At 38.8% G+C, this 27,033-nt stretch overlaps 1 protein-coding gene across 4 annotated transcripts in view; it reads right to left on the bottom strand.

Annotated features, from left to right (window-relative positions):
* Window positions 1-238: 238 nt before the first annotated feature.
* ENAH (ENAH actin regulator) overlaps window positions 239-27,033 on the bottom strand; it is a 132,601-nt gene continuing 105,806 nt past the window's right edge. For 3 of the 4 annotated variants that reach the window (XM_087774040.1, XM_087774041.1, XM_087774043.1), the window contains 11 exons: window positions 21,274-21,593; window positions 19,271-20,071; window positions 17,133-17,440; window positions 16,688-16,830; window positions 16,224-16,278; window positions 15,845-15,893; window positions 13,125-13,191; window positions 10,553-10,615; window positions 6,208-6,286; window positions 4,344-4,401; window positions 239-3,283 (listed from right to left, as the gene is read on the bottom strand). In XM_087774040.1, the coding sequence (XP_087630166.1) occupies window positions 3,246-3,283; window positions 4,344-4,401; window positions 6,208-6,286; window positions 10,553-10,615; window positions 13,125-13,191; window positions 15,845-15,893; window positions 16,224-16,278; window positions 16,688-16,830; window positions 17,133-17,440; window positions 19,271-20,071; window positions 21,274-21,593 (1,981 nt within the window). In that variant the 3' untranslated portion in view covers window positions 239-3,245. The remainder of the gene's footprint in view (window positions 3,284-4,343; window positions 4,402-6,207; window positions 6,287-10,552; window positions 10,616-13,124; window positions 13,192-15,844; window positions 15,894-16,223; window positions 16,279-16,687; window positions 16,831-17,132; window positions 17,441-19,270; window positions 20,072-21,273; window positions 21,594-27,033) is intronic. The other variant, XM_087774042.1, reaches the window with a different exon arrangement.

The following is a 27,033-nucleotide window of genomic DNA, read 5'->3' as shown; positions in this document are numbered from 1 at the left end:
ATTTAAAATGGATTTTAATTTATGTACAGCAGTTACCGTTGATGAATGTTACACAGTCCCTGCAATTACATTCTTTGTAAGGTAAGTCTTCACTTTTCTCTACCGAATCTTCTGATGGAGAAACAGAAAGGAGGGTGGAATCAAGGAGTAAGGAATGATCGCAGCCATTAAAAATTTGGGGAATTCGAGTAGTAAACCTCAGAGAGTCTTCTACGAAGTTCCAGAAATAAATGGTGGCAACGTTTATATATTGCAATTTTATTTCATTCGCTCAAACAAAACGTTAGCATGTAAGAAATTTAAAATGACACAATATGATAAAAATAGCAGAGAATGAACTGAGAAACTAAAAAGAAGGTAAACCTAAATGCACGAAAAGTCAACATTCATTAGTGATCATCTTCAGTCTTTGATTGACACTTGATGCTCGATAACTTTTTAAAACAATGAACTGGAAATCATTATGACTATCTGAAGAGATTTCAGCACCAGCACTAAGATTTTTACATTCAGTTGGTTTGCAGTTGACTTGGCAGCCACTTGTCTATAGTACAGGTTTATCACAGGTCAGATCACAGTGTTGAGGAAAGCAACGCCTTCCTGGCATTAGAAAGGATCCCTTAAACTGCCCTCAGCTTAAGACATCCATTGTACAAAAGCACAGAATCACCACAATATGGTTTTTAAAGAACTTAGTTACCAGTAAGCAGAATAATCTTAGCTTCTGCCGTTCATTTTCAATACTGAAATCTCTGGAAACGGTGCAACTGTCAGTAGGACAGGAAACTTCTACAGTAATCTTTAATTCAATCAGATTTTCTGGAAAGAACCAATTCGGCAGTTTGGGATTACAGAAAGTATGTATGTAGAAGCAGCACAAAAGACGACATCTGTTCCTTTTTCTTTTAAACAGAAATCATGTTAATTGTAGACCAAGGCACAAAACGTTTAGTGCATAAGCCAGTTCCTTGCACAATCTAGTAGTTCAGCCTTTAATTTTGGACCACTTATACCCATTCACACTATTCCACTATGCTACTCCTGAACTCTCCTAGAAACAAATCAAACATGATTTCTGACAAGGGTAAACTTCCTTAATGCTCAAAAAGTCCGTGTAAAACAAAAAGTTACATCAACAAAGATGAAAATGCCTCCTCTTGTTTTGAGAAAAACAGTACTTGACAAGCTTACTACGGATTTTTTTTTTTCAATGCCTTCAGTAAATGCATGCAGAAAAATGTTTTTGTTTTTCTTTTTTCTTTTTAAAAAATGATTAATAAATGGAGTTAGGCAATATTTCCACTGTAGTCTTCTCTTAGAATTTGAACCGACAGAAATAGGAAATGTTTGAATTGGAGAAAAAATTCCCTTTGAAGCCTTTCCAAAGCTGTAAGTGCTGTTTTGCTTTGGTGTTCAGCACTTAAGACAGTATGTTATTGAAAGCATTTGTCCTACGAATGGAGCTGCATATACTTTTAAGCTGAAACATTAATCTCTCCAAAAGTTGTAAGTAAACTTCTTTTGGATCAGCACAGATCCCAAAGCAAACATGGCACTGTTACGGCTCAGAAAAATTGACAGTGCAAAGGAAAAGGGAAGATTTTGATCCATATTCTTTGTCCAAAGCACTACAGATCCAATTCACAGAATTTCTATTCCACTGAACTGTACCACATTAAAAAAAAAAAGAAAAAACAACTAAAAAACCCAAAATTTACAAGCATAAAATCTGAAACCCTGGGAAACAGAAAGGTATCATCTCCCCTAAAAATGATTATCGAAGTGTTAACCGAAACCAATGGCATACCATTGCTGTTTTTCAGGGTTTGGGTTGTGTGGAGCTGTGGGGTTTTTTGTTGGTTTTGAGTTTTTTGGAAGGAGGGTGGCAGATAAATTAGGAGGAGAAGGGGACAATTACTGTGATCTGATGCTCCGTTGTTCTAAGGTAACTAGCTGCTGTCCTGTTTCATTAAACAACTGAATAAGGAGTCTCAGAAAAGAGTGAAGCAGAGGGTCATGGTAAAAAGGTAAAGGACAACGCACTTACACAGGGGCATCCTCAGTAATTCAGATGCCTACACATTTGTTCTCTCACCAAGAAATGAGTTAGGTTCACGTGGGAGTTTCAGAACCATTATGGAAGTATTACTGAATTACAAATAGAAAACTGAAAAAAGATACAAAAGGATTAAGTACTTGGTTCCATTAACATGGTTACTGATAAAAGTCACGTTTTCCTCATTATTACACATGCATGTAAGATGAAGAAAAAGTGTAGAAAGTAAGAAAAATGTGTCACCTTCCCCCTCCCTCATCCCCCATCTTTCTGGGCATAAATTAAGCCTTACAAATGAAAAGGCTACTCTGTGACATGCAATTTTTCTTTTAATTAAAAAGCTGGCTGTGTTGTGTTACATTACAAAAATGTCCACATGCATAAATCTAAAAAAAGCCCCAAAATCTACTGTAAATCTACAACATACTAATGGTTTACATTTGACTGCTGATTCGCATTATGTAGAAGTCTTAGATTTGGTAAAGCATTGTAACAATGTAGGAAGGCATCTACATCTTTAAACTCTGGACTGTATTTGCTTTTTTGATTTTCCTATAAAATTGCATGAAGGCTAACTAGAGAGGCTTCCTATCATAAAATTCCAAAATCTTGATATGTCATCACTGCTAGGTCATTCACTTACGAATATTGCCCTTTAAAAGTACGCGTTTCTAATTGTTCCATGTTTTGTGAACTGAACTTCTACACATCTGATCTTTTAAATTATTCATGGAAATATCAGATACGATAGGAAGACAAACCTGAGATACATCTGAAGTACAACAGTATAACTTGCTAACTCCTTCATTAAGAAAACCTCTCTGAAAAGCCTTCCCAAGCTTTTCCCTGTTTTTTGTCTTAACAACAAATTCTGAAACATGTGCAATTTTATCTTGACATGAGTAGACTTCAAAGCACTGTGATCTTGTCTGATAGGTGTAGGAATTTCTGCATAATCATTACAGTAACTTTAAGAGTCTTTTCCACCCTGCTGTAAAGGTCAGAAAAAAGCTGCAAACTAGGAGGGGAATAGCATTATCACCAGAGTGATGTGTCTGAAGCTTTTCAGAATAGGTTGTTTCACCCTCCTTCCAGGTGTCTGTCTGTCTCCGTTTTCTTCTAACAGCTCACAAAACGTAGTCAGTTTTATACCAAGTTAAAGAGCCACATCGGCTTAGTACTAGTCTTTCTATGCAGTATTCGACTTGCTGAGTTCCTGCCTGATAGCTAGAGAGAGAGAGAGAGAGAGAGAGAGAGAGAGAGAGAGAGAGGTTAACAAATCAAATAGTCAAAGTCAAGGCAAAAAGCCAGAATACACAACTGACCACTTAAAGAAGGCTCACCCCGCTCCAACAGTCTTATAATGTGAATAACCTATATGTAAGATAGCTTCATGTGGCTTCAGACAACCCTTTTTCCTCCTGTAAAATTTTTGTTAACATCCTATTTTTCAGTTCTGCATCTCCAGCAAGTCTATGGCCTTACCTGATGACAATCACTACCACTGGGATTATCAAGGAGCATATGTGTGGCCTCATTTATTTTAATTTTTTACTTGTTTTAAGAGCAGCCTCAGGGCCCTCCCTTGTTTGCATCGTACTGTTCTAAAAGGCTGCGGTACACAGCACAGTCAAAATATAGGGAAAAGCACTGCATTCTCTGTAGCCCAAAACTAGCCAGCTCTTTCTATGACATCAGTTGATGACATTTGATATTTTACCAGCAGTGGTATCAGTTTAATACGACTTTTTCTCCCCCCCCGTTTTTTTTTTTATCCTTTCTCAATGACTTCCCTTAACTACAGAAGACTACTTAGGAAAATATCTTCTGTTAAAATAAAAACTGTAAGAATTCTTTTCTTTGTCTCTTATGTTACAGACCGAAGAGGACAAGACTGAAAGCTGGAAGCACAATCCTAGTCTGGATATTACTGGTCTTGAAATATGCACCTCAGCAGCTCTGGATTATTTAAAAATAACCCACCTACCACCACATGATAAAAGGATAACTGCAAATCACTCAAATACAGCACCCCTCCAACCACTTTTAAAAGACACTACTTGGTATCAATGTGCTATTAAAACAAAAAGCACAGGAGAAGAAAACATACAAGCACATCAATCAGAACGGGTCTGCCACAAATGGAAGTATGCTACCAGACTAAAAACAAAGCTACTTTTACCAATATATCATTCTCGGGCTAGAAACACATTATATTTACATTGTTGTGCACCTGTAGCTACTTACTCTAAGACTGAACAACAGCAGCAAAGAGATTGATACCTACCATCAATGAGTTCTTCCTTTAATTTCGTTAACTCCTTCCTCATTTCATCTAAAATGTCCTATGGTGTCAGAAAGCATAAAAAATAGATTAGTTTTGCAACATGAACAGGTTAGGTTTGCCACCTGTAATTTTCTGCTGAAAGAAATCCAAAATTCTTTCAACCTTTCATCAACATTTAACCCTTCTGAAATGCATAACCCAGCCTTTACCTTCCAAGTTAATCCGCCAAACCTAAAGCATCCCTAAAAGATTCTTACTGCAGATACAATGAAGAAACAAAAAACCTTCCGTAGAAGTCCTACAAATTGATTCCTGTAGAACTTAGGAGAGAAGGGACATGGTGAATTCAGACTATTGCACTAATGTAATTGCTAAATAAGTAAAAAAAAAAAAAATTGGCACATCCCTTTAAAATAAGAAAGCTTTGCTACAGATGAAATGTGATGTGAAATGCAGAAAGTAGCTAACTAAAAACCGCAAGCCAAGGAAATATTCAAAGGAAAAAAAGAGGGCTCAAGATACCAAGGTATTCCCAGTCACCAAGTGGAATGTGAGGGAATGAAGGTGACCGAGTGAAGTGCCATCCTCCACTTGTTGTTTTCTCCATCCTTTCATCTAAGTGATGTTAACTGAAGATTTGGTGACAATGTTTTTACAAGCAGAGTAAGGGGTAGTGTCTGTTTCTGTAGAGGAGATTGTCACCTCCTGGCCAAATCCGTAGTCAGCAAGAAACTCATCCAGAAGAGTTCAGCCGTTTCTTTTTCAGCTTTGAGGTTAGCATACTGTTCGCAACTGAGTGTTCAACTACTCTACTCTAGACTTTCCGAGTCCTTCATGAGCCGTTGGTGGAACACATGCATGGACACACCTTCCCTGCCTGAAATCATTCCTGGCATAAGAGCACATATCAAAGTTGCAGAGGTAGGTCTCCCAATTCACCAAGTCTTAGATGAGACTCTTGGACAAGCGGCAAGAAGCCTTGGAGCAGGAGCATGGCCACCAGTTGCTTGGAAGGGCAGCGGCAAGTAAGAGCTTGCCACATGTCCACTAGAAATAGAGTGTGACATGATTTTGCTTCCAAAGAAAAGAATCTTAGCAGAGGCACCAAGAGTCAGTGTGCTGGAAACTTGGGAGAGCTGCACTTCATGGGATGACAGGATCCTCATCCTGTGTGCCTTCAACTTGAAAGAACCATAGAGAAGAAAAAAAAACCTCCCCAGAAAAAAAAGAAAACAGAAGGAAAAAAAAAAAAAGGCAGCCAGGCTGCTATCAGCAGCGGCATTTCATGGAAGCTGTAGCAAGAGTACTGAAAATCCTCTTGAGATGACAAAACATGAGTACCTCTTGAACTAGACTCTAGAACAACCACCCACATGCTCCAGAACCACCCACTGGGCCAGAACCCACTGTAGAACTGCACACCAAGCCAGAACCCAATCTAGAACCAACCATGAAGACAGAACTCACCCTAGAAATTCTCCCTGAGCTGGAACCTGCTCTAGAACCGGTTGACAAGCTAGAACCCACTCTGGACTCAGCAGCCAAGCTAGAACCCGCTCCAGAACCTCCCTCCCCACTCAGGGACCAGCCCGTTAATCCAAACACCACTTGAGAAAGATCCCTCACCTCCAACTCCACAATTCACACCCCCTCTAAAAATCACTGCCGCCAACACCAACACCATGCCCCTACAAACATCCATCCCCTGAACCCGCCAAGTCTGGAACCCATCCGCTGGGGAAAAATAATGACTAATAATTACTAAATCATTATTTAAGTTTGGAACTAGTTAAGAAAACAGTTAAGAACTACAAGCTACAAGCTCTTATACCCAAGTTCTCTATTCAAAGCATTATATACGTACCTGCTTCAATCTGTCATAATCTAGACCTTCTGACTGTACTCCATTGGCACTGGGTTGCCCCGTTGGTGTAGATTTTGGTCTGCAGTACAAAAACACATCCGTGAATTACTGGTCGTTCATTATTACAGGATACATAGGATTTCCCCATCAAACTCGCTAACATTCATTTATCAAAACCATAGTAAAGAACCAGAATGAAAAAAAAATTTGGGAATGGGAGGGTGGGAAAAATCAGGCAGACCCAAAATACCACACAGAATAGAAAGCAACAACCAAGAACATTTTCCACATACTGGAAATATAAATTACCATAAGAATAAGAGTTATTAGTTCAAAACAAGAACATTTCAAGTAGCAGACAGATTTCACTGTCAGTGGTTTCTGATTTTTTCATAATGGGCATGAACACCTTCAAATGTCAAACACTTTCTCTTCTCCCTTTTCAACTGCTTACTCATTTCAAAAGAGGCCCTCTCAAAGAAACACTTCCACTAATGACTACATGTTGATGCTGTAACTGTATGAATGCTGCGGAATCACCCTGGCAGATTTTCAACATTTGACAGGACAAGGCTGAGCAACCTTCTCTAACTCCCTTCCAACCTAAATTATTCCATCAATTGCTTTCTACAGCTACTGAAAGCAAATACTGTAACAGCAGCAAGATTTATAAGATAATACTTGAGAAGAAGTTCTAGTGTTTTAGACTATGTCATGTTCAATGTTTGCTTACGTAACACTCTCTCAAGACATCGAAAACTTGGTTACCGAGATTATCTTGCATTTTGAACACAAATTGCAGAAAAAGCGGGCTTTCTACCTTATCACTTCTCTTTTCTGATCCTCTCTGTTTATACAAGGTGTAACAGACTCATACACTTACTACGCTTCTGCAGGGCCTTGCATACGTACAGCTATGAGCAGAGACAGAACCTAGATGCTAACAGCAGGAATACAGAAATGGTTCTCCAAAGCAGGGATGGATGGATGGATGGGTGGGTGGGTGGGTGGGTGGTGTGGGACAAAGAGGGAGGAATGTTCTGCTGTTCTTAATAACTTTGGCTTAATAAATCTTGGCTAACATGCCCTCTCCATTACTCTACAAAATGTTCAGCCAAAAGAAGTTGATAAAATTGCTGATGGTTCATGTCAAGAGGTTTCCCCAATGTTTAGAATTATCATAGAATGCTAACGTTAAGGAAGGGCAGGGTATCGGTAGACTAAACTGGGTCCTCTTTCATTGTCCTTGTATGTGGCATCACTGAACAAAAAACCCTGGCCTAAACTCAGTGTCTCACTTCAAAATTCTTACATAGGATAAATTCATTAAACACTGAATTTTTCTGGATTAGTTACCTGAAGATGCAGCCTTATTTATTACAGTGGAAGGTGGCCAGGAACAAAAAAAGACAAACCAGCAGGAAAGGCACAGTTCTGCGCTTTATCTTCTCTCAAATACACAATATAAAACTCTTTTAAGAATAAAGCAGAATGTGTGAGGGACACACACAGTACATCCATTGCTTTAATTTTTCCATTTATTTATGCATTTTTAATTTAGCTAACAAAAAAAGCTGTGTTCTCACTCAGAAGAAAAAGAATAATGAACCTACATATATTTGTTTGTTTTTTTACAAAACCACTACCTTCAGCTTTCATGCATCTTCCCTTACAAGATAGCAGTTCATCCACAAAGAAATTGTCTGATTACACTGTCTCTGTTCAGTATGAGCAGAATAAACCTCATACTGGATTGTCTTCATGACTTCTATAACCTGTCGGACTTCTTATTTGCTAACTGAAGGAAAACACTCAAAATGCGACTCCCAAAAGAAAAGGGCATGCACACTAAAATGTCATTTTGATACTACAGAAACTTTCTCAGGTTTGTGCTTTCCAGCAGATACTTTTACCTCTGGCAGGTTCCCAGTGTGAAAAATGTTAAGAAACAACACGGGACACAAAACTTGCCTATTTTTCCTCCCCCTAACCTGTAACAGGGCATGCCTGTGTCATTGAAGAACCTGGCACATTCAAAAAATTTATTAAAAACTTCATAGACATTCATAGCTACCGAGTAATTCTGGTGACAGGACATTTTAAATTGGTACACCCGAGCCCATCCATCTTTTCAAAAAGCAGTAACTCCAGTGTAGGTGGTAGAAACCTCTCGACAATTTTTTTTAATGCTTCATGATTATTTCTGTGCACTGACAAGTTAGTTATGTCAAGCCTAGTGGCACCCATTTAGGAAAAAACTGCAAGCAGTTAACCACACAAAACAGAGTCAGCAGGAGGGACTGTGTTAACTGTCCCTTTGCTGCTGGACTTTGCATCAAAGCGGAGAGGTGCAGGAACATCTTGTGTTGTTACACCAGCTCAGTTCTTCACTTGGGATCACAATACTCAACTGCTACAGCTGTTTAGATGTAAGGCTACAGGTGTTTAAATGTAAGTTCCAAGAGAGAAATTGCTAACATTACTATTGCTTGAAACACACCAAAATGAAATACATGATCCACCGAGTAAGACAGAAGATGAAATATTCAATAACTTGATAGTGGAAGAAGCTGGAAAATAGAATTCACCTTGCAACCACCAGAAAATCTACAGTGTGTGCTAATGCTATGAAGACAAACCACAGTTTAGGATCTTTTACAAAACTCTTTAGATATCAACAGTGCTTAGTTCATTATGAAAGAATTCCTTGCTCAAAAACATTCATCAAGATTAGATCTTTGGCAATTGCTGCTTCATCACATATCTAATATTTAAAGTGTTACTTGCAGTTCACACCTCAAACTGTGAACACTGACTTACTCCAAGCAGAACAGCCTGAGTTTTTCAGATCCTCCATGTATAGTTTCTGATCATTTCCCTTGACTATCACTTTGTTCCCATACGCTATGGCGTTACAGCATTTGCTCAACATGACTGAAAAAAGAATCAGCGTCCTCTCAAATGCAATTCCTGGCAATTGATAACAGGCACCTACTACCTGCCTTAATGGAAGAACCCAAACAAGAATATACTTTAATATTTTAATAAAATTACTTATGACTTAAATATTTTAATGAGATAACTTTAAAGAAGAGCTCTCCACAGACAGACAGCTTCATGTTTCTTTTGCTTCAGATCTTTAGAATAAAAAGACAGCTCTACCAATCATACGCTATATACTCCTGCTATCTGTCAAAAATCTCAACAGGAAAGCCTCTTTATAAAAAGTCTGCTACTCAGTCTTAAGAATGTATTCCATTTTTGCTTTCCGAAATGCAAGACATTCTTCATTCAAATATGAAAGACTGTAATTTGTAAACTAGATAATTTCTAATCTCGGGCAAATATAGCTGTCTTCCCCCCCCCCCCCCCCCCCCCAATTCTCCTGTTTCTCCTCCTTCTACTTGCTCAGAAGAAAGATTAATGGTGAACACAGTTGCCATTAAGAAAAACACTAACTGTTGAAATTTAGTGAATAAAACATCCCAACCATTCAACCCTAAGATGGCTAAAGAGCTCTCCCATGTGGTTTTTCATAGCATTGCCTAACAGGACAGTGAGGCAACCTCGATCATCCCTAAAACACCTTAAATCAAGCATGCAAGATAAAGATTTTATTCATGCCAACATGCAGAATACACCACCCAAGATAAGTAGCTAAAAGGGGAACTTTTCATACAAAAGATTAAGTAGTCACCACAATGAGTGCCTTCATGAAAAACAAAGCTGGAACTTGACTCAGTAATTCTGAGGGGCTCTGTAATATGTTTACCTGTGGAAAGCTCTTAAAACCTGAATGCTGTCAATGTCAGTATTTTATAAGTACCACTACAGAGCGTGAAACTGGGATCTACAGATTAAAATACACATTAATTCTAACTTGTGAATATGTTCCCAATAAAAAGATTAATTTATGTTTAACAAGTCCTTTTTTATCTCTTTGTTATCTCTACTTAATATGCAAAAAGCAGATGTGAAAACTCACCTGGGAAGTTAATTCCTATTCCTGTGTATCTAAACTTACATTTTTGAAAACCTGCTTCTCAAAACACTGCAAGTGGTTCACTAAATCCTGGTATGTCCAACAGGAATTTGTACCTTTGCAGGTGGCGACTGCCAGAAAACCAGTATTTAATATGAATTCATAGCTAGTTCTTAAGCCATCTCAATTTGCTTTTGACACCATCTGCTTTTAACCAGTCCAAAAATGGGCTCAACTGGACAAACAAAATGTGAAGAGGAACCTGGTGGTGCATGTGGTGATTACCAATCCATGTAGAAAAAGTCCAACCCTGCACTGGTCAAAATGGTTATTACAAAGTCTCAAATCCCAACAGGATGATACCTGTTTAATGAATCATAGAACCTGTTTTCAGAAGCAAGCAGATTTTTCCATGGAGATTCCCGTCTATGAAGGGGAGAAACACTACCTTAACAAGCTATAACAGGTCTTATTTTTGTTCAGTTTTAGCACCTTAAATACCATAGAGTTTCACTACTTGCATTCCAAGAGTTCATTTTGAATGTTTCAGGAAATACTAAAAGCACATAGCTTAAGTCTTTTCAAAGTCTGCTACAAAAAAAAGGCCTGATTTTAAACAGGACACTAGTTATTTTAAAATACTTAGAACATTCATTCTGAATAACAACTCCTTCATTGTCTACCTGTTTGGAAGCTCTGAAGACAAAATTTTGCTTACTTGCCAGTTTATTAGGTATGCTTTGTTTAATCCCCGTAAACGATTCATATCCTCTCTGTAGAGGTCAGAAGCAGGTTCTTGAGCCTTACCAGGTGAAAGATATCCCCTTTTGGCAAACATGGTATTAGTGTTTCAAATAGCAGCATCCTTTGACTAACTCACTCAAAGAAAGTTACTTTAACAAGCTGCTTGCTGAGATAGACTTGGCAACTGTAGAGAATTAAGAAAAATGCAAGGATATTCAAGAGAGACTTCTACTAATATCTTTTCTTTCTTGGTCCGTGAAACATTCCTCATCCTGGCAGGGCAAACTGTCAACACTGACTAGAAAACGGTACCAGCAGTCTTAAAATATATGCTATGGCACCTTCCAGCAGGTTATGACAGCACTGGAAAATAATACTGACATTGGATAAACATGGAATTCTTATTTTGGAAGTACTTTTTGAGTATACACCCAGTGAGGCTCTCATCAGCCTGAACTCTATCAACATTTTCCATTGGATGACTGAAGACAAAAGCTTGATGGAGAGATTTTCTCAGTACGTCTCAAGAGAAGTCTCAAAACTCCTCTGTACTCCTCAAGATCAGAAAACATTTTTGAACAGACCTCAGTAACCTCTGAATTTCACCAGTTGAAACAAGATCAATGAAATAGGATGCAAAAAAACAGTTTACAAGAAACTACAGCTGTAGGGACAGGCAGAATCAAGACTTAAGGACATCCCAGGCTCCCCAACAGTCTGATATGGGGAGTTGCCCTATTTATTAATCCCTTCATTTTCCTTTCTTCAGTTGCTTATCCATAGAGTATCTATAGCCAAAGGGCCAGGTCAGCAACTGTCTTAAACAACATGAAATCTAAAATGTTCTTCAGGAATCCTTACACAAGTTATTTCTGTGACAAGTTCCCCCTCAATGCCATGTATTGACACCTCAATCTGCTTGAAAACAAGAGACCTCGGTTAAGGCAGGGAAGACCTACTGGGGGGTGAGGGGGAAGAAGGTAGGGGGAAGTCAAGGCTAAAGGTAAAGCAGTAGTTTTTTTACACTGACAGTATAGCAGAGAGGACATCACCACCAATGTCACCTGCTTTTTGACAAAAAACAAAGCAAGCAACCAGAATCAAGGCTGCAGACATTTTAAGCTCCTGGACTTAGATCTTTCTGAAAGACAGACAAGGATACTGATATAGGCTCAGAGTGTTTGGTGCTGCGTTTTAGGACTGAGAACTTCGATAGCAACCTCGACCACAAATGATCCCACTTTAGAGAATAACTGTTTTGTTTTCTTCTCTAATCACCAAATCTCGCATAGCTGTTTCCAACAGACCAGAATTTTAAGGAGAATTCAAGTAATTTCAAACACAGCATTCTCAAGTTTAACATGTTCTTTTGTTTTCTCTCAAGAAATTCAGGTAACTTTGTCAAATTATCACAGGTCATAATCCTTTAACCTCTGTACGCAGAATATACAGGAATTCTAAAATGAACCACGAGCCTTCTTAATGTAAATGGCAGTTAAATATACCTCAATAAATAAATAAAAACCCTAAAGCAGCCATTTCACTCTTTTGCATTACTGAAATGTCTACCAAAATGCCCACTGCCTACCAAAGTTCCAGCTGACAAGTTACCAAAGATTGGTTAATGCACTGAAGGATGTATAATATTTCTACACTTCTTTAGGATGGACCTTCCTTGGATTCATATGTGACAGCTACTGAAAATTGTCACAGAATCAAATCTTACCAAGATGGCTTAAATATCTAGATAACCATTCTATGACTAGTACAGAAATAGAAAGGAGAAAACCTATTCACTAGATTTACTACTGAATATATTAATCACAGCACGGAATCTGGTTTTCCCTTGCAGGAAATTTCAGACTTTAAAATTTAAAGAAATAGAAAGAATTAAACATTGCTGTAGGCAAACATACCCCTTAATAATTTAAGTTATACACCAGCAACTGTTAAGGAATCTTTTTGGGTTTTACTTTTGACTTTACTGTCAAAAATCTCACTTACTAGGATTCGTCAAAAGCAGCTCTTCATTCTTAATTACAACTCCCAAAACCAGTTTCACAGCAGTAATTTTAAACCCATATACTTTGTTTTTATTAAGGTGATTTTTGCTATTTTAGTCCAGTATCCTTTGCAGCATGAGCAACAATAGCAAACATAAGGAGAAGAGAGCTGATAAAAAAGGGGGTACCTGGAGATAACAGGTGACTTGCTTCCATTCACTGTATTTGTTCTTTCCCAAGGCTTTCTTGTTAGTTCTGGAAAATATGATGAGAAGATTAAAAACTGTCTTTTTCTATTCGTTATGTTATCTACGTGAGGAAACTTCAAGTACCTGGCAACTTAAGTCAGCCTTTTTTTTTTTTACTACATTGCATTAGTTCTTTCATATTAAGCTACCTCCTGTTGTATTCATCGTATTTTTAGTCATACTACCATTTATATTGTGATAGCATCTTAAAGTCTCACTTTTGTTCTAGACATTGTAAATGCCATTTGATTCTTAATCCAGCTGGGAGAAGGCCTGCCTATACTTTATATTTTTTATTGCTTCGGTTGTGAAACATAGAATTCTAGAACTGTAACCAAATAGTCAGCTTCAAATGCTGGGGGGAAGATGTTTTTAAGCTAAAGGAGTTTTCCTGAGCTGTTAATTAATTATACAGAATTAATTCAGGGTCAATTTCAGTGAAGCAATAGCAGGGATAGTAACAGCCTCACACAACTAGAATACCTCTCAGCAACAAGGTATTTATTTTCCACCGAAGTCTTGTCCCCAAAAAGATACTTCTAAAGTTGCAATATATCATTTCCCCCTTTCAAAATAATACAGACTCAAAACTAAATGTACATTGCCTTTGGATCCAGAAGAGACTGTAGTTTACTTACCACCTGTGATAGTAGAAAAAGTTTTACTGTGCATCTCTTCTCCCATCTGGGCAGCTTATACTCTATGGGCAAGCATGCTATTATACACTGCAGAAGAGGACTTTTGGGCCTTGTCAACAGACATGAGTCTAATTTGTAGTCAAGTTTTAAAAGCCCAGCCTATCTTTATACATGCTCATGCTTCACTTTCCATTCTGGAGCCTGCTTTCAGTTTTGCTTAGAATCCTCTCCAATAAACTTTGACTTACTATCCTGAGCTTATCACAGTGATCTAAAGTCACATGAACGCTAGCTTTATTGTGCAGGTCTGTTTCTTAACAGCAGACAAACAGAAATCACAGTGAAAACAAGGCCAACAGTTCAGTTAAGGACTGTTTATTTTGTGTTCTTGCATGGTGGATGAGTTCCCCCCGCCCCTTCAGTGGTCTCACCTAAGCCCTTCCTCAGGACATACCTATCACCACAAATGCCTCATTCCTTACGGATCAGGTTTTTATTCCTGACAATCTGCACAAGTTGAAACAGTCTTTCTGTAGTGTGAATTGTTATTACTTACTTGCTATCATTAATGACTCAGGACTTTAATGTGCCACTGATCTTATCAGTCTTCATTTCAGATTTGGGATTTGTTTGTTTTGTTCCCTTTCTTTTGTATTGCTCAGCTCTGCTAAGCTGGGCAAGCTGAGAGGCAGAAATGCCCTTTTGGAGTCTCATATTGACCAGGGAGTTCTCTGGGATGCAGCTAGATACTGAAAAGAGTATCTGAATTGCAGAAGTCTGCTAGCATAGCCTGTGACTCAGCCAACTACAGGTTGCCAGTGCTAGTAATAAGTCTTAAGCTTAATTTGATATACCAGGCTTCAGACTTGTGCTGCCATAGGAGTTACTTCAGCACGATTTTATCTGCAAAACTGAGAAACTTTTGCTATGGCTGCAGCTTGGTCAAGGACCACATGATTATCCTTATCTAGCTGAAACAGCAACATTATCCAATGGTCATGTATCTGTTGCCTATCCCATGGGTCTGAGCTTGTTTTGTTTATATTATTACCTAACATGTTTTAACTTAGGTTTTACTTAGCTTTATGTGACTGTGCGTTTCTTCCCCTAAAAGGAATATACCATATACAGAAAAGGACTAATACGTGTAAGTAATCATGGTGTAACTCTCCCTGTAAGCAACAGAAGAGAGAGAGAGTACAGCTCCTTAACAGAGTTGAAATGTATCAAAATAAATGCCTTCCTTCTGCCTTCTGCTTCCAGTATCTTTTGGGATGACAAACTGCAGGTTATATGGCACATCCTCTCCCTTTTGTATGTATGTAGTGGGAGGTGGCCAGGGAAGCTAAGAGTACAAGAAGGTACTACTAAAGGACACGAAAAGAAAGTCTTGAGTGTCACTTGAGTCCTTGTAACACAAGCGTTTACAGTATGAATACATATGCATGCTGACAATACATCTTGGCCAACTACAGAATAGGCGAGATGTAAGCTTTCCTTACTGACTGCAGCAGAAGTGTTGGCTACACAGTCCCCAACTCTGCCACAAGCATACCTCGGCAGAAGAATAACGGTTAAAGAATTTCTACTCCATGCACTTATATTGATTTAGAAAGGACACTTGCATGTGAGGGAATCTTTACCGAAGTACCTGGAAGCGGCAACTGTTTCTGTCTGACTCTGATAGTCTTGTACGTCTGCCTTGAAGGGAAGAAACTACAGTCCCAACTTGCGTCCTGCAATGACTGAGACAACTTGCTTTCACATTCGCTACCAACGGCTTTTCATGTATCAGCCCCATAGGTTTGACACATGACCCTGTACCAAGCGCAGTGTTCCAGTGGATGCTCTTTTTATCTGTCATTTTCTGAAACACTTCTGAACCAGGACCCATTCTACAGGAAAATGCCAGGCTGTAATCATGGGAAAAGAGGCAGGCTCCAAAACTCAGCACAGCTGACTGATATTTGTCATTGGTTTTTAGCATTATAGAGTCAGAGTTCACAAACCTGTCCTACTTACCAGGTGTGCTTGTTGAAGAAACCTTAGAAGTTGAAGACTCTGATTCTTCCTGATTAAAGGGACAAAAGAGAGAGAAGGCAGGGAGGAGGAAGAGAGAACAAAACCACCTTTGACTCTTGTGAATCTAACAGATTAATCTCAACTGTTCAAATATTTGTTTCACTTTTTATATAGATTTAAATGGTTCTGCTCAATGGTATGTATAAAATGTGCAAGCACCATGCACTGCACAAAACAGTGGTTATGTGTGTGTTTGTAACAGTGGTTATGTGTGTATATATATATGGTAAAGTGTAAATAATCTCTCATGTACACCATTAGAATCTTTCTCATAATCTCGTATTGAATAACATGAAGTAGATAAAATTTCTCAACTCACAGTTTTATCTTCTTTCTGCTCTGGTTCTGTTGATCCCTTTTCAGCAATTCTTCTCCTATAAGCAGAGACAAAAGTTACCAAGATCATCATGGCTTTAAGATGGAAGAATGTCATTTAGTGTAATTAAAGACATATACAGCTCGATAGCGAGGTAATTGAAAATTAATGTTTAAAAAAAGTACTTTCAAAGTACTTTCAAGGACAAAGCCCTCCTGCCAAAGCAACTGTGCAATTCTTTCTCCTCTTGCAGTCTGTATCCCCTCCCCTACTGCCGCACAAAGACTTACACAGAAGTACTCGATTACACTCAAGTAAAAACAGCTACTCACAAAACGTTATCAGCTTCGCAAAGCAACCACAAAAGCAAGCCGATGTTTATTTGATCCTTAGCCAGCTGAAAACAGGCACCCAAAATCCTACCTCTATGATGACCAAGCAGCTAGAGCACAGGAACAGCTCCTTACCTCCTGGCCAGCAGGGCGCTCATTTCTTCCATCAACCCACTGCCTCCCAAGGGAAGTGGTCCATTTCCACGGCCACTGTCTGTTTTAGATGAAGCAGAGCTGCCTCCTCCTCCTCCTCCACTTGAACTGGAGGAGTCTTCACCCTTCATAATACGCAAAATGTATTTGTAGTACATTTAGTAGTACATGTACTACGTAAAGTAGATGTGCAAATAAAATGATAGCTGACAATGTAAGAAACAAAGTTCACAGACAAGAAAGAAACAACTGTATAAAGAATGTGATGGGCTGGCAGTACATCCTGTAATGCTTTTTTAATAATGAATTAAGCCTATTCCAAAAGTCTTGATAGTGCTATTAATCTTGAACAAAAATTACAACCAGTTCAGCAAGACAGGATTTAGAGACAGGAATTGGAAAAAGAAACAAAGAGAGCTGCATTTACCCGTGAGACTTTCCTAAGTTTGGCTCCAGCAAGCGCAGCTGCTAGTCCAGTTAAAGGGCGATTTTCTTCAGAGACAAATCCCGCTGAAAATCCAGAGGCAGGGAGGGGGGGAGCAGGAGGTGGAAGGGGAACGGGAGGAACTTGGCTAGGAAGTGGAGGAGGTGGTGGTGGTGGCGGCGGCGGCCCTGAAGGTGGAAGTGGAGGAGGTGGTGGTGGGCCAGGAGGAGGTGGGGCTGCTACTGAAGACTGAGCTGGGCCAGGGGGTAGGGGGGGCGGGGGAGGAGGTGCAGGTGGTCCTTGGACAACACCTAGTATCAAACAGAAAACAAATAGACTGTATTAAGGATTTAGAAAAGATAGATCTTATGTCCTTGAAATACTGGTTCTTTTGCTCAGTGTATGAGACATTAATACTGGTAAGGGTCCTTTTCATAGGCAAGAAACACTGCTAGTTTCAGCAGGAGAGAAGCATTCTTATGAAACGCACTAAAAATATTACATAGTATGCTATAAGAGATCAGACAGTTTCAGAGACTTTTACATACAAAACCCCTCCAGTCAGGTTCTGTGCTGCAACCAAGAAGAATATTACACTGGGAAACAGGCAAAAGCTTTTATAAAAAGTCAAGCAAGGCACGAGCACCAGACCACGTAGGAACAATACTGTTCATCCAAATGGTGCTAAACGCAGGGAGACTTCTCGTTGTACTAACAAGCATTTAACAGACTGCCCAAACCTCTGAACCCTTGAACTGTTTGAGTTCCAACGCTGATTTCTAAGCTGCATTAAAAATCTTTTTTCCTCTAAAAAACATTCCAGGAATCAACTTTAATACAAACACTAATTAGTGAGTTAGAAGACTGACGTATTTTAAGCTGATGGGAACATGCTCTTCCTTTTTTATCTACCTATCTTTAATGCTTTAAATTCACATAAATATGCAATACAAAATGTGTTTTGAAGAAAGAATATTCTGGCGATTACTGTGTTATTATTATAGGAACAGTTTAAGAAACTGTGACTAAGGAAACAGCCCCACACATCCTCCCCCTGCCTCGCCCAAGCTGCCATAAGCTACTAAAAATGCTCCACAACCACCTTAAGCAACCTCTACAGGCAGGAATCTCACACACGTGTCTTCCTGGCGTCCTACTCTGCTAACCACTGTGTAAATTTAAAAGCCTTTTAAACTCTCTTGGCGTCACTTACCATCCAAGTGCATGCTTTTATTCCATACTACAAGTGAGGCCATTCACCCTATTTCCACCCCATCGCAGAGTAGCTTACGCCTTCATTTAAGACAAGAGTATGGTATAACCAGGATCTACTCTGCATGGCTTGTACTGATGAAGCCACAGTCTACTCATCCCCTAGGAGCCCCTCTGCCCACCCCTTTAGCTGAGCTACTACAGACTTATGTACAAAGACCTAAATCTATTAAATCAATATAAAAGCAGGATTCAGCTTAACATTTACATCTATGTGAAATACATTTCTGTCATATTGGTAAAGTGTCCATTAAGACTGTCACCTGCTTAACTAAAATTTTTTTAGCTACGCTGGTAGAATACCACAGGAAGACCTGTCTTTATATATACATATATATACACACACACACACGTACGCATACAGCCATATATCAAAATACAACCTCTGTCCAGAAAGAAATGCTGTAGGTGTTACATACTACTTTCTAAATTTGAAACTACATAGAGTATCAAAGTTGTTCAGATTATTCCTCGCTTAAGGTCATTCACATGTCCAAAGCCGCACATACGTTCTTCCATGCTGGCTGCCATTAGGAAACTAATGACGCTGCCTGTTAAGACCATGTTCCAAATGAACTAACAGTGCAAGATTTACCAAGCAAGTATTCGACAAGCTCTGTTCTCGACAGGTAAGAGCTTAAGAAATCAGAATTTTACTTATGACAGGCCACAGAATGCCGGCTCTTCTCCGTGGAGCTTTAAAGTTTCCCTTACCCCAGTTTTCCAAACGGTATTTCATTGTGGTATTAAGATCACTGCAACTTTGGAAGCATTGTATTAATTCTTTGGGGCAGTTACGGGCTTTGATACCAATTGGTTTCGACTGCATTCCTGATTAGTGCATTAGTAGCAATAACAGAAAGCCTTACCCTGCTGGGTCGTAGGTTCAATCGGCTGAGAGGCTGCCTGCAAGACTGGCTCAGAAGCAGAGGAGTCTCCCAGCACAGAGTTTAGAGAGTTCTCAACAGAGGCAGGGGTAGCTGCAGAGGGAGAAGGGAGAACACTAGGCTTGGATGAGGGAGTCGAGGCATTCGGGGAGTTGGGAGAAGGAGAAGCTTGAGGTCCAGACAGTGACAGAGGCGGAAAGGAAGGCAGTGGGGGGGGAGGAGGTGGCGGAGGCGGAGTTGGACCTGAGGTAGAAGGTGAAGGAACCGGATAAGCCAGGTTTTCAGGAAGCCCGTTAGGAGCCGTGGGAGACGTGGACATTTGGGTCACTGGATTAGAAGCCGACACTGGGAGGACAGGTCTCGGACCAGTAGCTTTGCCTGGTGGACTGCTTATCATTACTGGAGGAGACGGGGGAAGGGGGGCAAAACTGGGCGCGGACCAGGCAACAGGCTTTGTATTTGGAGGCAAAGTCGCCGGGGCATTGACAGGAGAAGGAGGCCGAGAACTTTTGTTCAGTGGACGAGGAACTGTAGCATAATGGGGGAGAACGGGGTGGAAAGCTGAGCCTAAAGATGTAGCAAAACGTGATGCAGAGTGCCTTAGAGGCGGTGTAGGGGGAGTGGAAGTCGGTGGTGCAGAAGTCACTACAGCATACTCCGGTGTGGCCTCTGACATTGGTGCTGAGACTGCTTTTGCATATGATGGAGGAGGTGCTGAAGGAGGCTGGCAACTGGAGTATTCAGGAAGTGGAGTGCTATACGGGGAGTTGTCGAAAGATGGAGCTGGACAGAAGATGGAAAGCAGCAGCAAAGGCAGGATAAAAAAAGGAGAAAGAGAAAAAGGGAGCTAATGAAGCAACAAAACCAGCATTCAAACAAAATGTATAAACGTAGACTACAGTTAGTACCAGAGGATTAGGCACAAGTGAAAATACTGTTAGGAAAGTTTTACATATTATCAACAGCTGCTTTTAAATTTTACCAACTATTTTTGTGCCAACATTTGAATTTACAAGTACGTTCTAGAGCAAGTTTTCTCAAATCCCATCTGTGAGATGGATTAGATACAGGGTTTATTAATGAGTCTTTTATCAGCTTTTAACTTCTTGTTTGGTTGCAAAGTGCAAGCAAGTGTAGTGATCTTAACATTTGTTACAACTCCACTAACAAAACTCATACCATAGGCAGCAGGTAAGTATCATCTTTCTCTTCCCCAGAAAAAGCTCCATCGCAAACTTGAAAGTACTGGGAATAAAACTACCAATAAAATCCTCTGCTCTAAAGTGACTAGCTCTTACGTAGTATTCCTTGACATTTACCATGAGCTGACTTCTTATGTAAATTGAGTTTGTTACTAAAGAACAACCAAGTGCTTGACAAATGTTCCATTATATTACCAAAATGAGAACGCTTTCAGTTATCGCTGGATACATTTCCGCAGGCAGTGCATTACCTTATCTACAAATACATATAATACATTTCACTGAAATGTTACTACAATGATAAATTAAGCAAAACTTCATACCGAAAGGCATTTCTCACACTGTTACTTTGCCTTAACACACTCAACCTGATATGTTTGGGTTTGGGTTTTTTTTTCCAAATTATGTAATGAGGATACATCTTGTTTAATAGAGCAAATAATGATAAGGTATTTAGTAATTTTAACTCATCATACTTTAACCAATGCTGGAGGTGCCCAACATGATTCAGGTTCTTCAAGTGATCAGAGAGTACGGCAATGGAGTGTGCAAATAGTACCAAAAAAATCATTTCAGAGTTAATGGAAAATTACGACAGGAAAGTCAAAGATCTTGGACTTCTTGCCATAAAAAAGGAAGCAATTCCAGCAAATAGAAGCCTGAAATACTGACTGTTGTTGCACAACTGTACTCACTGCCCTTTATTGCTTCTCTCCCACTCCATCACCCAAACACATAAAGAGTGGTCTGATACTTGAATACGCTCAGTTTTGAAATTCTTACCAGCATTTGAAATTCTTCTCTCTCTTTCCCATTCCAATTGTTCCCTTTCCAACTGTTCTTGCCGTTCTCTTTCTTGCCTTTCCCGTTCAAGTCGTTCAAGTCTTTCTCGATCCTGCCTCTCCTTCTCTTGTCTCTCCCTTTCTAGGCGTTCTTGCCGTTCCCTTTCTTGCCGTTCTCTCTCCAGTTGTTCCTGTTCTAGGCGCTCTCTTTCAAGTCTTTCCCTTTCTAGCCTCTCTCTCTCCAGCCTCTCCCGTTCCATTCGTTCACGATCCAGCCTCTCCCGTTCCAGCTCCTTCTGCCTCTGTTGCTCTTGCAACTGTCTACAATCGTGAAAAAAGGAAAAAGACTAAGTGCAAAGCAAAAATCAAAAATATCAAGCAACTGTTACAAGGACAAGAAGAGATAAACTAATCAACAATCTTTGCACCAGCGAGAATAAAAGCACAGCATTTGTACCTACATAAAATTCTTAATTCTACATGTTATTTTTCTGAGCTGGATAATAGTTGTATTATGCTTACAGTAAAAAGAATCCTATATCAAATTTCCTCTTAATTAACATTCTGAAAGGCAGCTTTCAAGAGGTAAGAACAGAAAGCTGTTGCTGGTAATTTACTAACTGATGCAATCTTCCCAGTTTGGGATATGGAGTTACATTTGTTCTTTGCACAGTATTCTATACTTGAAGCAGTGAATAAAAGTAGAGTGAAATAGAAGTAACACAAATAGTCATCAAAAAAGCCCGCCCCTAAACAAATTATGGTTTTCACATAAACTAGTCAGCTAGTATTTATCCAAATTTTACAGAAGCATCAAAATGTATCCATGTCCCTCTCCACCTGCATACTACTACATGCACATACAACTTAACTGGCATCGAGACGAGAACACCCTTGAAGGCAGGGGAAAACTGGACATGGTCAGAAAAAAATCCAGGGTGCAGCAGCCAGGGAAACACTGCAGGGAGCTGGCAGGGTTTCCAGCTCATGGGAGTCTTTGCAAAGGAAAGCAGAGAGGGGGAAGATGTGGAAAGGGGGAAAACAAGTAAAAGCCAGGCAGAGGAGATATAAAGAACTTCCTAAGGGTAAGAAGGAATCATGCAAAATTTGCCGACAAAGCTACTAGGCTGGCTGAAAGAAAGAACTTTCCTGCAAAAATACAGTTGGAAAAGCTGTACACAACCCTTTTGCTTTTTTTCCTCAACTTGTTTTGTATTTTCTTTAGGTTTTCTTTTTTTTTTTAACATTATATTAAAAAAAAAAATACATGTTTCTAGTTGGCTAAAATATAGCTTTGATTTTCAAAGTTTTTTCATCTCTTGGGGGGAGCTCACTACTAAAACAAAAATTAGGCGGATCCTCGTCAAAGCTGTGGCCAGTATGTTCCTGTCAGTATGTATCACTGAAAATGTTGTTAGTTATCATCCTCCATTTGAATTCTTATTTTCAGAAAAAATCATTACATTTAAAAAGAAAAACTTGTATATAAAGCACACAGCCATTTTTTTTCTGCCATGCTTCAGATGCAAACTGAAGATAGCTTCTCAAAGCACAGGGAGCTTTTAGCTATAACGTAAAAAGGAGACCTAAATGTTGACACCTTAAGCTACTAAATACGTGCTTTCTATAGACTGCCACTGGGCAATCTTATTTGGAAAGGTCATTAGTAATTCTATACTATATGCTTAGAGCCATGTAAAACTGAAGCCTGAAAATGAAGGGAACTTCAGCTATTTCATTCCTATTTATGCTCAGAAAATACTGGTATAACTGGAAACCCCAGCTCATACACTATCACTGTTGAAGTCTATCCTCTTCCAGAACAATGCTTCTCCATTAAAAACCAACCAAAAAAAAAAAAACAAACCTGTAAAATACTGAAATTTCATAATTGCTATAAGCAATTAAGTTCCAGTTATGTACAGCAAAAGGACTTTTCCCTACTGAACTTGTTACCCAACATCCTCAGAAGCTGCAAAACAGTTCTGCTCCTGTATCAGTTCTTCCGTCAGCTCCTGTTCTCCCATATAACAAAGTTGTAATAGCAGTCATTAAGAAATTAGGGCTGCAGCTCAGCTTCCTAAATGCTTGATTTTTAGCCTCTGAAAACCACCAAAAATTCTGGTGATTGACTGATACATACTTGGAACCAGTAGAGGATTTCTACAAAATATCAAGAGAATACAATATAAACCACAGAAATTTAAGCTCCAAAAGGGATATTAAAAATATTTTTGGCATTACGTTTGCTTGCTCTGTATTGTACAAAACTAGTTTTATTATGCGCTCTTTCTCCCTCAGATAAAATCTGTTATTAGAGGAAAGCAGGGTTTTCATCATGAATAACTTCAGCTTGGTCATCTTAGGCTCTTTTTTTGTAAAGGAGAGATGGATGCACAGATGTTTGTAGCTAAAAGGCTATTCAGAGCAGGAAACGACATTTAGAGACTCCAAAGCAGCTTCTGTTTATTTTGTTCATTCCTTTTCATTCATTTGCCAGAAGCTAGCATATTCTACCTAGAAATGTACACACTGTTAATCCTAAAACTAATATGCAGATAAGGCACTTGAGGTTAAATATAACATGAGATGTTTATAGTTTATGAAACTAGAAAGTATCAATTCACTGGGTTTAATAACACATCGAGCAGCTGTCAGATATTTAAATTTTCTTTTTCTTAAGTTCTTCAGAACCTCGATATAGCTCACTTCTCACATAAGAGCAGTGTCACTGAGGCAGTTCTGCAACAAACCATAGCGAGATCTGTGCCATTTCATATTTTCATAAGCAACCTGGAAAAGAAACAGTGAGGTGGTCTTGACTAAGCTCCTTAATATTAAGTTATTTAGGATAGCAAGGATGACGACTGATTATGAAGAACTACTGACGGATCTTCTAATTCCAAGTAACTGGGCAATAAAACTGGCAAATAAAACTCAACTGAGATATAACTGAAGTGATGCAGGGGAGAGAGGGGAAATCTGCTAAATTCATATATAAAATGCTGGACTATGAGTTGACTACTGACTTGGGAGTGAGATATTAGGGTTATGACAGACAGTTCTATGACAAAATCCATTCATTGACATGTTCTGTTCAAAAACATAAACCAGATGCTACACATTAAGAAAGGATTACAGAGCATTATAGAAAATACCATCATCTTCTTCACAAACCCTGCATCTCTGTTCGCATCTCAAAAAAGATGGAAAACAGCAGAACTGAAAAGGTTCAAAGAGCACCAACACTATGATCAAATGTACCAGTTTCCATTCAAAAAATAACTAAAGCTGGAATTCTGCATTGTGGAAAAGACAACTGGAAGTCTATAAAATCCTGAGTGATGAGGACATCCTAATACAACAGTTGGGAGGAAAGAGTCAATGCAACTAGTAATAGCAAAGCTCAAAAAATTAAAATAAATAAATAAATAAATAAATAAGCAAGCAAGCGAGCACCTCTGCATATCAGGCAGGCGAGCTGTGGAACTCCTTGCCAGACTTATTCAAAGAAAGAGGAGGAAAAAGCCCACAGAAGGAAAAAAAAAAAAACCCACCATGGAAGGTCATTTAGAAAACAGAAATTGCATCATGCACAAGAAGCTGTTGAACCAAAAATGCCCAGAGGACTGGAGAGTAGGAGGGGGAAGTGTTCCAGGTGTTTGCCCTGGCCCAGAAGGGTTGGGATTTTTATTAGTTTTTACTTAAAGCTTTTCTAACTATCGAGAGGGGTATGTCCACATGTGTGCGTATGTATGTACTATATACAAGGAGGGGAGGAGGGAGACACAGACAATGAGACTATATATAAATGTATACTCTGTCTCTCTATAGCATGTAATCACATGCAATTTTAGCTAAGGCATAAGATGTATGTCTAAATCAAACTGTTTGTTGGGATTGACTAGTTCTCCTGATATGCATGAACATGTTCCTGAGGCTCACTTGGGGTTTTCCTCCTCTTCAGAGAGCTATAAAGACACACAATGCCCACATGTCATAACAAAATGTACCTAAGCATTTATACGATTTAACCTTCATCTGAGGCAAAAAATATTTCTGTCAGCAATCAACACTATCAAACTGTATTGGCTGTCTACTAAGATACAGATAAATGGCAGTGAGGTAACTATTTTCACCGACACAGGACCTAAATGAAAAAGTTCTCATAGATAAATATTGAGTAACTCAGTATTTAATTTTTTATTTTTGTAAAAGAATCCTCATTTTTCATTTCTTCAGGAAATAAAGGAATAAAACCAGAATTTTTTAAAATGTACAAATAAAAACCATGAACAAGTTGAGCACTTTGCTTATGATACAAATGCTCTACCAAGAGAGGGCAGCAAAATACCTTGCAAACATTTCCTATCTTTTATAAAATTCCCATGCAGTAAGATATGAGATGAAATACGCCATCCTTGAGAGTAATTTTAAGTTTAAATTATTCTCATTATATACCACTGAAGCATCCCTTTGTCAACAAGAAAAAAAAACCCAACCAAACCCAAAACCAAAAAAACCACACACCACAACCCACTACATTTTTACAGCAGTTTTAGCGATTTTAATAAACCTTTCAGACAGAAAACCAGAAGTGGCACAGGTCAAAAGATCTCTATGCCAGTAACACAATCAAGTTGCTTCAACACAACTTAATGAGCAAGGATGAATTTCATAAACGAAGAAAGAACTACAGCTTAACAAGTGTAACAGTTGTAGCTGAAAAAGATTAAGACTCATTTTGCTAACTAAAAAAAAGAGGATAAATTTGTTTGCATTAAAACCCCTTGGTTTTGTTTAGTTAGCATTAGATAATGTAATTTTATTTAAAAATTTTGTCAGAGATCAAAATTATATTATGCAAAAGCATTAGTAGATTAAGAAGAGTCACTACACATCAGTTAAAGCATTTCTGAAATGTCAAGACTTTGGTAGCTCTGAAGTATGGGAACATTCAAGAACATTGTGAAAGCAATCCATGAAAATCCTTCAGCCTTAGAAAGCACAGTATCTAGCTACCAGGGCAACTTCTGAAAAAGCTAAAGAGGTACTAAAAATGCCCCAGAAAGCTATCTTATAGTGAAATGCTAAGTATGTTAAGGCAAAGTGATTCTAATTATTTTAAAGGTGTGAATTACTAGAATCTAAGGGCCAATTTACATCGAATAGTTGAGACAGTGCTATAAAACTGAACAGCAGGTCAGTCATACGCAATGTAGGTAGTGTTACACGTGGTTTTAGATTCAACTTCAGAATTTCAGAATAGCTGCTAGCTTTATCACGCATTCTACTCGTGAAACTTTCTTTTTGGATTTTAATTAGTTCCATGCCAAAAGCATCTTAGGAAACTTCACCGGGGGGGGTAGGTATTGGTTGTTTCTTGTTGTTGTTATATTTAAATTACCTTACTTTAATATTGCAACAGCTTTTAAAGTTATTTCCCCTCTTTTTCTTGCCCTTATACTTTTGTCCAATTAAAGAGGTATGAGGAGGTTTAGTCAGAGGATGAAGAAAGAATCATATTTACAATACCAACTTGTGACTTTGAACTCTATCAGCATTAATCCTCCAGTTCCTTGGGCAGCCAAGAATCAGGAGCATGACTACATTCTTGAAATAACACAAGGAGAAAAATGCAATGAGCAGAGTTAAGTACACACTGTTGCATCCCTGCTGAAAAAAACCCACATTTAGTGATGGCGTTTGGAATCTCTCCTACATGACAACTGCAAAACAGAATTGCTGTTAGTTTACCCAG

This window comes from Nipponia nippon, unplaced genomic scaffold, assembly GCF_047370975.1.
Source record: "Nipponia nippon isolate SJK-2023a ecotype South Korea unplaced genomic scaffold, ASM4737097v1 scaffold_4, whole genome shotgun sequence".
Taxonomy (NCBI): domain Eukaryota; kingdom Metazoa; phylum Chordata; class Aves; order Pelecaniformes; family Threskiornithidae; genus Nipponia; species Nipponia nippon.
The sequence above is the reverse complement of the archived record's forward strand: the minus strand, read 5'-3'. Positions and strand labels throughout refer to the sequence as shown.